Source organism: Anarrhichthys ocellatus, unplaced genomic scaffold (genome assembly GCF_004355925.1).
Source record: "Anarrhichthys ocellatus isolate YVR2014 unplaced genomic scaffold, GSC_Weel_1.0 scaffold7, whole genome shotgun sequence".
Classification (NCBI taxonomy): Eukaryota; Metazoa; Chordata; class Actinopteri; order Perciformes; family Anarhichadidae; genus Anarrhichthys; species Anarrhichthys ocellatus.
Genome location: NW_022280037.1, coordinates 3,947,274 through 3,958,752, shown reverse-complemented (window position 1 = coordinate 3,958,752; position 11,479 = coordinate 3,947,274). Strand labels below are relative to the sequence as shown.

The 11,479-nt window shown below is 41.9% G+C and overlaps 2 protein-coding genes across 8 annotated transcripts; one reads left to right on the top strand and one right to left on the bottom strand.

The window, feature by feature from the left end:
• The first annotated feature begins 2,979 nt into the window (after positions 1 to 2,979).
• On the top strand, positions 2,980 to 7,681 carry LOC116383288 (protein FAM181A). The gene is made up of 2 exons (XM_031846999.1): positions 2,980 to 3,309; positions 3,450 to 7,681. The coding sequence occupies exon 2, from the start codon at positions 3,509 to 3,511 to the stop codon at positions 4,283 to 4,285; it is 777 nt and encodes a 258-aa protein (XP_031702859.1). The 5' UTR covers positions 2,980 to 3,309; positions 3,450 to 3,508; the 3' UTR covers positions 4,286 to 7,681.
• On the bottom strand, positions 3,140 to 10,267 carry LOC116383287 (ankyrin repeat and SOCS box protein 2-like). Of its 7 annotated transcripts, XM_031846998.1 has the most exons (8): positions 7,730 to 8,753; positions 7,237 to 7,406; positions 6,884 to 7,039; positions 6,555 to 6,800; positions 6,299 to 6,470; positions 5,523 to 6,126; positions 5,285 to 5,438; positions 3,140 to 5,134 (listed from the first exon to the last, which is right to left on the bottom strand). In XM_031846998.1, the coding sequence occupies exons 1-8, from the start codon at positions 7,861 to 7,863 to the stop codon at positions 5,004 to 5,006; spliced, it is 1,767 nt and encodes a 588-aa protein (XP_031702858.1). In that variant the 5' UTR covers positions 7,864 to 8,753; the 3' UTR covers positions 3,140 to 5,003. The 7 variants fall into 7 exon arrangements, with proteins under 7 accessions (XP_031702858.1, XP_031702855.1, XP_031702852.1 ...); XM_031846995.1 differs by lacking the exon at positions 7,730 to 8,753 and adding exons at positions 9,453 to 9,654; positions 10,203 to 10,267 and having other exon boundaries at positions 5,285 to 6,126; positions 6,299 to 6,800; XM_031846992.1 differs by lacking the exon at positions 7,730 to 8,753 and adding exons at positions 9,453 to 9,654; positions 10,137 to 10,250 and having other exon boundaries at positions 5,285 to 6,126; positions 6,299 to 6,800.
• Between the last annotated feature and the right edge of the window lie 1,212 nt (positions 10,268 to 11,479).

Below are 11,479 nucleotides of genomic sequence, written 5' to 3'. Positions count from 1 at the left end.
TGTCATTAATAAGGGAAGCAATATGGAAGAATAGTTGTTTTGATAAATATTTGAAAACACCACGTGATTTTACATCACTTTTATAATAAAGTCCTCACACTAACTACTCCTAATGCTGACAATGGGTTACTTGATTGATTGTTGATTATGGGATTACAGAAAATGAATCAGTAACTATTTTTTTTATAATTGTTGATTGTCATTCTAGAAGAAAAAGCTGCAAATTATACCAAGTTCAAACGTGAGAATTGCTGTTTTTTCAGTCTTATATAATTGTGATTTGAATATCTTTGGGTTTCAGACTGTTAATTGGACAAACCAAGAGATTTGGAGATGTTACTTTGGGATTGAGAAAATGGGGATTTTTTTCACACTACTCCTGACATTTTATAGACTTTCATCAATTCTGAAAAGAATGGTTAGTTGCAGCCCTACACTGTTTAAATACTTTCCCTTCAGTATCCACTGCAGGGATCTTTGTTGCTGCCGCAGCACTGTCCCTTCAACTGTTAACCATCCATTGTCTTGCTGGAAGGCATTTGTTTGCAGGTTTCTCTGCTCAGTACACCAACATGCTGCCTGGCCTGTATGACATTTTCATTGCTTACTGATGTTTCATGAATCCACAATAATTTGCTTTACCCAAATGACTTATGTTTGAAAGTATTGCTTGTGGTTTAAATAACAGAAGTGACAGCCAATTGTGTCACAGTCTGCTTATTCCAAATAACACAAACAGCATCCGAGCCAATATTCAAACTACTTTGGATTAAGATCAATGGAATAAGCATCTAGCACTACAGCCTTTTGGTCAGCTAATGGGGTGAGCTAATGCACAAGAGCAGTAGATGACTTTTGGAGTGGAAAATCCACATATGATGCTGAACTGCATACAATGCAGGGATTTCTCAGAGTTTCTGGAGTATAGAGCAAGCCTGGATTTGATGTATAGTGGAGGTTCAGCTTGTCCATCCTCTACAGTCTGTCCCAGTATCGATTATCTGACAAGAGGAAAGCACTACATCCTCCTGGTTCCTTCCTGCTGCCTCACTTCCTTCCAACTAGCAGCAATCTGCCACAACATACATCACTGCCCTTATAAACTCAGATAAGAAAACCTCTTCATAAAATGACTGTGGTCTTTCAGTGTTATTATTCTTGCTGCGGTATTTAATCAGCATCTCTGGAAAACAAACAGAGCACAGAAATATTATTTGCACCAAACAAAAAGAGATTTGAAAACCCTTTGTCATTCAAGGGATAATAATGTTGAGAGCAAATTAACTCCATGTATGTGTGTTTCTCCTTCATTGTATAAGCCCAGCTTGGCTGTATCATTGTGGAGGTAGATTGCCATCTAGTGGGAAAGTCTGGCAACACGCGATTTAGGTGCTCTGTAAACATATTAACAGATCATTGGAACAAGTGGATACAGTAAGTGGTGGAAAGGACAGAAAGTGCATTTTTGTCTGAAGTTGGATATTTCACATTGCTGGATTTTTGTTATTCTAGAGGTTTCTATTCATTGTAAACTCATCTGTTCTTATTTTGTATCTGCAGATATATTTTTGTCATTTCTATCACAATTCAAATATGTTTTTTACAAAAGTAAAATAGAGAGAAAACATAAGTGCATCATTGGAGACCCCAAACACTCCCTGACTGCAACCTTTTCTCAGTGGCAGCTTGCCTGTGCACATGCAGCAGTTAAAGTGACACTTTAACTTGTATGTTATGTTGGTTTCCCTGTACAGACTCCCATGACCCTCTACAATTGGATTAAAGTGTAAAGGTAAATAAAGAAATGAGTGAATTTTGTCATTTGGCTCAGTGTTTTTCAGAAGTCCCATAAATCAGCTCAATCCTCGACAAACATTTCGTCCACCTGTCTTGGCACCAGGACAGCGTCACATTGTGAGATTTAAGGATGCCACTATGCTTCCTCTTTCTCCCTCACTTCAAAAGCACCGGAGTGGGGTGACAGGCCAGGGGAGGGGAGCCCCATTGTTAATTGGCCTTTTCAGCTGAACAGAGAGGTGAAAGGAAGAAGAAGAGAGGAGGACAATAGGGTCCCATTGCCTCTCCAGAACAAGAGGGATGCACTGCCTAAAAAGATAGACCAGTCAGAGCACATATAGACCTGCGGGGCTCTCCTCAGACAACCCCAAACGGAGTGAATGAGGCAATCAATCATGTTGGCTGCAGCTCCCTCGGAATAAATGGCCTGTAGCCTCGATGTAGACTGCAGAATGTTTTTCAAAAATGATCTGTCCTGGTGCTGGAGTGGTTCAGATAATGCTTTCAGGGTAGCATAGTGCACAAGCATGAGGTGTTACTTACCAGACAAACAGTTTCCTCGCATTTCAGTCCTCTGCTGCTGCGGTTCAATGGGACGATAGGTACTCTTTTTTTCACTTCAATGAGGGGATGAAGCTCAATTAGCATTTCACAAGTCCCCTTTTCCTCCTCCATTGCAACCTTCCCCGCGGAGCCCATGCTTTCTCTGGGGATTGTCCTGTTTTGGGCCCTTGTTGCCGTTGGCAGGGTGACAGTATTCGAGTGTGCAAACTTGTGCTATTGTCCGCGGGCCAGAGGGAGCCATGGAGACCCCATAATATGACACAGGAAAATGTTTGCTGATGGCAATTCTATGGGCTTTGTCCGACTCTTTCTCCTTCATGACGACTCGATTTAAGTCTCTAAATGTTTGACTACAAATGCAGGAGTGCTATCCAGCTCCTTTCCCTTTGTCCCGCGAGGTTTGAATGAGTAATTCAGCCTTTGTGTCGCTCGATTGAGGGGGCAAACAGAAAGACAAGATTCTTGAGCGTTCAAGCCCCTTTCCATGGTTATGCACTCTTTAGATCCCCCCCTCACCAAATCCTACAGCTGACATCACTCTTGGGGGGGTATCTATGTTTAAGACTAAAATTTAACCGCTCCAGAATAAAGTTAGAATGCATGCCTATTTCAGCAAAACTTGCGCTCATTTTTATTCATGCGCACTCCGGCTTTTAGGAGATGCTTGGCCAACGCGCGGAAATCACCGTGCAGGAGAAATATCGCATCCCCTCGGCGGCTGTTTTCCAGGTCTCCATGACAACAATTTGCGATGGTGAAGAATTCGATACCAGGGCGCTTGGAGGCTGATTGGGTGCATTGTGAGGGGCCTGGGGTCGCTGATTGGTTCAAGGAAAGCACCACAACTACAAGGAGTTTATATTCATTCAACTTGTTGAAGTGCTCAGCCTGGAGGGAAGTCTGTGCTTGGACTGTGGCTTCGAGTGAGTCTGGAGCCATCCAGCAGTGGTGAGCAATGGGTTATTATTACTCTGAACAAATATCAACTGAGAACCATCACATTCAGTTTAGGTTTGGTTGCAGAATTCCTTTAAAAGAAAAATGTGCAATTGCGCAAATCCTAAATTGTTTTTCTGATTCCCCTTTAGATCTTGATGGTGGACTACAAGATCCAACATGGACTGATTTAATCAAAACCTTTGCAAATATGGCAAACGCAGACAGTGAAGTCAAGACGTTGCTAAATTTTGTGAATTTGGCATCCAGCGATATCAAAGCGGCCTTGGACAAGTCAGCTCCGTGCAGACGCTCCGTGGATCACAGGAAGTATCTGCAGAAACAACTGAAGCGATTCTCCCAAAAGTACTCCAGAGTCCCGAGATGCCACACGCACAGGTCTGCTGAGTATGGGTGCGCCAAACCGGTGGGGACTGGTCACCAGAGTGTGAAGGTCACGGAGAAGGCCGGATCGGATGCACAATGTGCGGAGAATGTGGGGAGCGCCGTGGAGCAGGTACCCATGAGGAAACGCCAACTACCAGCCTCGTTTTGGGAGGAACCTAAATTGACCCCAACTAAGAGGGAGCACTCATATTTAGGATTAAAAAGGAACCATGCAGGAACTTCCGAGAGCAGTGAGAATGACAAGAGGAAACGGAGTTGCGATAAGGATGATACAAAGGCCGCTCTGTCGGCGTCCAGTCGGCGCAGCTCTGCGGATAAAGAGACGCTGAAATTGGACCTGACCTCTCACCACTGCGTGAATGTGTGCGGCTGCTGCCCCTTCCAGTACCACGGACACCAGGTCCTCCACAGTCACATTGTTGTCCCACATCCGCCGCTGGGACTGTGGACTAAAGCAGCAGAGACAGAGAGACCTGAGCATCCTTATGGACAGAAAATCCACACGCACGTTGTGGTCAAACCCATACCGACCAAACCCACCGTCCAGTCACCGATATTCAGTGTGTTTGGATTCATTTAATTACCCTACTAATGGAGCAGTCACACCGAAAATGTGTAAATAGGACTAATTATGTTCATGTTGCATTCTACAAATCCAACTCTTCATTTTTCAACATTTGTACATGAGACACTTCCTCGAGCACTTATTGGAAACGTAATCTATTTTTATTGTTTAAATCTAAAGTGCTAAGTTGCACTTGCAGAATAGCGTCTTCATGTGCACTTTCATGTCTGATGCCTTTCCAAGTATCTGAAAAGTGACAGTAATTTAAAAGGTTTCTACTTTTAGGTTTCTGCAGAGGATGAATGCTCTTTTTTTCAGCACCAAAAGTCAGCAAATGAATGAGCACATCCTGTTTTACTTTTGTCTTTCAACTATGAGAATAGAATGTGGGACATAGATTGCTTTTTTCTTTGTCAAAGTAATGTATGATAGATAGGCCCATTTGAAACAGTGACTTTTATTTTTAAATAAATGATTCAACTTCCCTCGAGAACTCCTTTGGGCATTAGATTATTTTTGCTTTCATTGAGCGTTTCTGTGAAACTGCAAAACACTCTGACGGACAGATTAAAGAAACTTATTATCACGTTTTACATATGTTATAAATAGATATTTTACACATAGAGAATTGCATCTACAGATAAAAGATATGCGATGAAGCTAAAAAAAGAACACAAATTGATAAATTTAGTCACATCTATGATGCCTATATTGCTTGAAGTTCAGATTAAAGTCAGTCAGCCAGGCTCAGGTATCTGATCAGTCTGTCTGGCAGAGGCAGACTTGTGAGAGATTTCAGTCTGTGTCTCCCCATTTGGGTCCGAATCCTAAATCTGCAAAGGTGCAGCAGTGGACGAGGTGACGCTGTGGACAGGACAAAGAGAGAAAAGATCAAGAGGATTGTTGCTTGCATAATTGTAGACCACATTTACGTTGTCTGCATGTGTGAGGAAGTGAAAGACAGAAAGAGACACGTTTGCATGTCAGGATGATAAGATTTTGTCAGATGCTTACATGACTTCCTCTTAACAGCGAGCCATTCTTCTCGGCTGTCCAGCTGTTCAGTGAGCTTGTTGCAAAGCTGAACATGACCAACATGCTCCAGCAGCAAGTCTATGATCGGTCCTGCCCATTTACACATGACGGATGTTGAGATCCACTCACAGAACTGAAAAGGGAAAAAAAATATACTTTGAAAGAACATTTCAGTTATTGTAAAATCCGAGTCACTGCTTTTGCCTATTTTCCACACCTGTGTTGCTCTTTCTGGTGGCTCACTGCAGTTTAAAAGAAGCATATTGTCATTCTGCAAAACAATTCTGTTGCTGCCAACTGTTCTTATGTGGGATCCTCCTGATGTTGGGTGAGGGGCACAGCCGTATGTACAGGTAAAACAGGAGAGGGCATCACAGCCATTGTCCAAAAGACACTTGAGTAGAGGCAAATTATTCATGCAAAGGGCAACAACAGCGGGAAACATAGTGGCGTAGGAGGGAATTCTGGCGTTGACATTGGCCCCTCTCTCCAGCAGTAAGGACACAGTGCTGACACAGCCCTGCCGCACAGCCATCAGTAGAGGACTGACTGGGTCCAGACTAAGATTTGCGCCAGCGTTCAGTAACACCTCTGCCGTCTCGGTGCTGCCGTTGGCAATTGCAAAGTAGAGAGCTGTTGCTCGTCGATCAGCGTACTGGATGGAGTGACTGTCGGCCAGTGTGGCGTTTACATCTGCACCTGTCTTGAGCAGCACAGCTGCCGCGGTGTGTCTGTTGTGCTCTGCTGCCAGGTGGAGGGGGCTGATACAACTGTGCCGGAGCCTGGCTCGACTTGTCACTGAGACAAGCAGGGACACGATCCTGCACACAGAGTGAGGACACAAAATACACGAAGACAACAAATACTAAGCCGTTTTCTAAAACTCTTGCCGTAGCCTTATTCATAATAACCATTGTACATTATAACAACACATTTTGTAGCTGAATACAAATATTGCAACTTCAGCAGTATCCTTATCAACAAGTTACTTACTCATGATGTCCGAATTGGGCAGCAATATGCAGCGGCAGCAGTCCTGAGTTGGTGGGTTTGTTGGCATCTGCATTTTTAGTCAACAGCACTGCAACGCTTTCCTTGTGGCCATTTTTACTGGCCTCATGCAGAGCTGTGACCCCATCACACGTCTGCATGTTCACATCTGCACCTACAGAGAAGCATGGGTCTTTTATAACCTTGAAATGGGGATTAGAAACATTAAAAGGAGTGATATTGTTGTGCAGAAAGGTACCTTTTCCAATAAGGTAGCAGAGCGCCCTCATCTGTTCTCGCTGAGCTGCTACAATGAGTGGTGTGATGCTGTAAGTATTAGGTGGATTGATTGCGGCCCCGGCTCTTATTAGTATCTCACAGATCTCTGTGTTGTTCCTGGACACAGCCTCGTGGAGGGCTGTCCAACCCTGACCACACCGCTGGTTCACAGTGGCCCCATGGGTAAGAAGGAGGCTCACCATGTCCATATCCTCCAACTCACAAGCTACAGAAACAGACAAGTCATTTGGCTGTTATACGGTTATCTATATTTTCTGAATAGTTCTGTTGTGTAGAACACTGCTGTACCTTTGTACAAAGGGGTTTCTTTGTTCTTGCTGCTGATGTCGGGGTCGGCGCCTGTCTCCAGAAGGCACTGCACACATGACAAGTGTTCACAAGACACAGCGAGCAGCAGGGCCGTCTGCTCCTGCAAGGTACGTTTGTCTACCGATCCTGGATGGGCTGGTGCAGAAAATATTCATATCACACAAACCAGTTTGGTGACTCGTTTTGCATTTTGAGAATGTTCAAACAAAGCATCAAAACGCCTCTTTGAATAGATATGTAGATATGGTATCTTTCCCATATTGTCACTCTGAGCTCATGCTATTCAAAACACAACAAATGCACTGCTTTTAATACCGCTTTTAATGTCATACCCCTCAGTATGATCTTCAAGCACTCTGTCTGTCCGGAGAAGGCAGCATCATGCAGAGGTATCCAGCCATCTTTGTTCTCCTTCAGCAGGCTGAGAGGAGCGGATGTTGCCAGATCATTAACAGCCTTCACGTCCCCTCTCCTGATGGCAAAGACCACTGGCTCAACATCCCTTAAAAGGAGAGAAAAAAACACTTGAATTGACTTACACCTAAACACAATCAGACAACAGCACTGTGTGAGGGCTGTAGTTTTGATGCAACCATGAGATCTCCAATATTTATATTTAGGTGATAAAAATAATAATATACTGTAATATAATAAACAATTCTAACTGGTATAATATGTTATTTATTTAATCAAAATCGAATATTTCCTACTCATATTCTACAACAGTTACACAGAAGTCCTCAGTTGAGCAGAAGGACCCCCAACACACACACACACACACACACACACGCACACACACAGACATGCAGTCAACAAAAGACTCACTCCGGCTCTGACGCTGCGTCGCTCTGTCTGTCTCCTCTCCTCCTATCTCCTCGCACTCGCGACATAACATTATTACGTTTACCTCCAGCATTACGGAACTGAGATAAGTATTCAGAATAGATGAATTTAGTCATTACTGATGATGAGAGATTTCACAGCAGTGTTTCCTCTCACAGCGTGGCGGCGGAGCGGCGCAGCAGTGTGCAGCGCCAAGCGGGGCTCAGCTGTGCCGTCTCAGATTATTTTGGGACATTGTCAGGCGGCAGAGTAACGGGTTTATCCATATATGTCAAGAGACTCGGACATCCAGAGATAAGGCGGACAGCACTGAAGATAATGAGGCCCAGATGTCTTTCTTTGCACACGAAGCCTTTATTTAATTGGCTGGTTTCCACATTACACAATCAGTTAATAAAAACACTAATCTTAAAGCGTACTTTTGGAAGAATAGGCCAGTACAAGAGGAAAAACACAGCGAGGGATAACAATGAGTACTACGGAAGATTAAAGGTAGAGCCACCACAAATCACGAGACACACAGACAGAACGCCGCAGACATTGCAGTCCTGGACTGTATCCATAGAGAATGCTATTTAAATATTGCTGTTATGTCCTTCATTGTTGTTAATTAAGAGAGGAGGTATATAGCTGCTATAATCAAATGGACTAATCAGGGCTGTAAGACTTTAGAAATACTGGGGCCACGAGTCTGAATTTCCCCACTGATCCTTATACGCACAACCTTTTTTTACTTTTTGTTTTGACATTTTATTGATTTAATTGTGCAATTATATTTGAATTGTTTCCCAACTTTTGAAAATGTGGCTGCATAGTTCAGGCAAAACTATAACTCCCATAAAAAACATCAGGTTCTGTTTGAGTCCGTTGGGCACAGTTACATAATTGTTCATGTTCATGGCATTTTTTAAATGTGAAGCACCGCTTGTAATTTACGCACTATATCACTTTGAGGGGGCTGCAGTTTCTCCACAAGAGGGAGCTTTTTTTTCATTGACAGACCACATGCTAATGACATCAATTAAAGTAATAGCAGAAGCAGTTTCTACCTGCAGATGTACACACTTCAATGTCTGCTTGTAGAAAATGATGGCTGCTGCACACTCACAGGCCTCCTGCAGGCAATAAGCAATTGAGCAGTGCTGTTTTTCTTTTAAATACTTTTCTTTGTGTGTGTATTCTCAAAGTTAGCTGAAAAAATTATAATAATTGAACATCTTTTTGTAACATTTTACTTCCAGATTATGTTCACCACTCAAATACTGTGGAGCTATTTAGTTTGTTTAGACATGAGTAGTTATTTCCCTTCCCTTGAACCAGAGATAACATTAGGCTTATTTTCAGGCACTTCAGCAACATTTATTTTAGTCTCCTGTATTGAGCCACATTTATTTAAACAATTTCACAAACACCAAAGTTTGTACTTCAAATATTCAGCACAGACAAAGTAGTTCTTTGTTTTTTTTTTGTTTTGAAGACTAATTATGCTGATCCATTGTTGTGATAACTTATAACCATGCCATTTATAAAATACTACAATTTATATAGAAAATTATAAACACATGCCGTTACTAACCACACAAAAAGACTGATTTCAAGATTTCAAATGGATTATTCAGGGATTGTTTTATTATAACTCATGTGTATACTATACAGTACTTCTCTTAAAAAAGGTGAGTCATAAAGTAATATGATGTTTCCTCACCTGGGCAGGTTTACTGTTGAGTTGGCAGAAGTGTGGCGACTCAGGGAGTAGACAGCCAGCCTGTCTTTGATATCGTTGTTTAGTCTCTGGTAGAGAGACCTGGATCTGCTGACTGTGATCATCACAGGAGATGTGTTGTCCAGTCTGAGGACTGAGACATCCAACAGCGTGCTGCTGTCTTCTTCATAGACCAGAGATGAGCCTGATGATCCACACCAACAGAGTCAGAACAATTATATAAGCAAATGTACAAACCTGCGTAAACACACATACTACAGTCACACTGTGTGAATTAGAGACCAAGATCCTTTGACAGAGCTGAAATCTGCACTTGTAGACATCAGAGAGCAGCAGCTCAGGCAATGAGGATAGATGCCTTTTAAGGGCATGTTCAACTGTGTTTGATTCCATTTGATTCTGCAGCTCTAGAGGCAACGCTGAGGTGAGGTCGTGTGTAGTGTTACAGTGAGTTATGCAGCAGAAAGTTGGCACAAGAACAACACATAAAGTTGGAGTTAGCATTTATTTGCTCAACTATGAGCAAGTGTTTTCTTAATGGTTTAAGAAAACACTGTTTATTTTTAAACAAAGATAAAACATACACAGAAAGAGGAGAGATTTGGAAGACCAAGTGTATGAAATGTATCTTTAAAGCTTAACTATAATTCAAAGACTGCATCTCACCACGTGTCAGTGTTCCTCGTCCTCATTCAAAGAAGTTGCTTTAACATTACAAACATGTTGATCTACCTTCATAACAAGAGAGATGAGTATCCTTCTGCTGTATTCGCTCTTACTGTCTTGACATGATGAAGTGTGAAAATGTGCACACAATGACAGCTGATTTTTGTTTCACCATCCCTTTTTCGGAAGTGTTTGTGAAGAATGCTTCCTGCAACAAAACTGGAAGTTGCCTCTGGTTTACTTGACACTAACAAGTCTATCAGCAAGTCTATTTACAGCTAGAGGAACCAGACTACTCTGAGGCTGTTTCCAAATTTCTGAGGAGTCTCACATTGTTTTGGCCGATGAAGACAAACTTGTTTTCAACTATGGTCTCATTCTCTGATTCCAGGTTATGCAAAAAGAACAGCCAGTACCCACAAAACTAATTGTGACTTACTGCCTGTTGCTTTTATGTTTACTTTAAATGTGACAGGAACTACAGATACACTAGTTCCTGCCGTACATCCATAAAAATAAACCGAATACGTTTATGGCAGTTACATCTCTATAAGCGATCATCACATACATAAATAAATGTGTATAGATAAGATGTACATGTACTTTTAGATACAAACTGGAAGATATAAAATCCATATTGATCCTTCTACCCTTATTAATATAAACGGAAGTTGAACAAGCACTTAAGGAAGGATTAGTTGTTTGAGAAGAGAGGAGATAGTGCTAATACTGAGAGGTGGTGTTTATTTGCAACACTTTAAAGGTGTAGTCAGCATCGTTAACATTGCCTCAGTCTCGTTTAAGTGCGTCAGCAAGTCTCGTCAGTGATTACACCTGCGGTTTTCCGGCTATCTCAAGTCAAATAGTCTTTTAGGAAAATGGTCTATTGGTAAAACTAATGCGGGTGTAACCATCGTGCATTTTATTAATTTACCCTTCGCTTTTCATGTAATGATGTGTCATATATCAATGTCCACTATATATGAAAAAAGCTCTATAAAACTAGAAAGTCCCTCCAATTAAGAATGTGTGCTTAAAATACTCATTGTGACTTCCCTTTGATGTTTGACCTTCAGTGATCAGAATGATGTACATGCAGAGTTGAACACCAGGAGGCTGTTTCCATATTCATCCCCTGAAGGGAGAAGGTTTCTCTGTGCTTACATCAAATCTGGATTTAAGACACGTACATTGAGCATGATTTGGTGAAGTTTGTTTGCAAATCATGGTTCAACATGCAACTTAGATTGAGAACGGACCTGTCAGAGATATAGACATTTTGCATCCACCAGTTAAACTTTTGAAATTAAATTTGCATATTATTTGCAAAACTAAACTGTTGA

What these genes read in the sequence shown, in the direction of transcription:
- LOC116383288 (XM_031846999.1), top strand. Translation starts at nt 3,509, where the DNA reads ATGGCAAACGCAGACAGTGAAGTCAAGACGTTGCTAAATTTTGTGAAT.
- LOC116383287 (XM_031846991.1), bottom strand. Translation starts at nt 7,863, where the DNA reads ATGACTAAATTCATCTATTCTGAATACTTATCTCAGTTCCGTAATGCT. An exon ending in GACGCAGCGTCAGAGCCGGA is followed by an intron (nt 7,407 to 7,729) that starts GTGAGTCTTTTG and finishes TCTCCTTTTAAG; the next exon opens with GGATGTTGAGCCAGTGGTCT. An exon ending in CTTGAAGATCATACTGAGGG is followed by an intron (nt 7,040 to 7,236) that starts GTATGACATTAA and finishes TTTCTGCACCAG; the next exon opens with CCCATCCAGGATCGGTAGAC.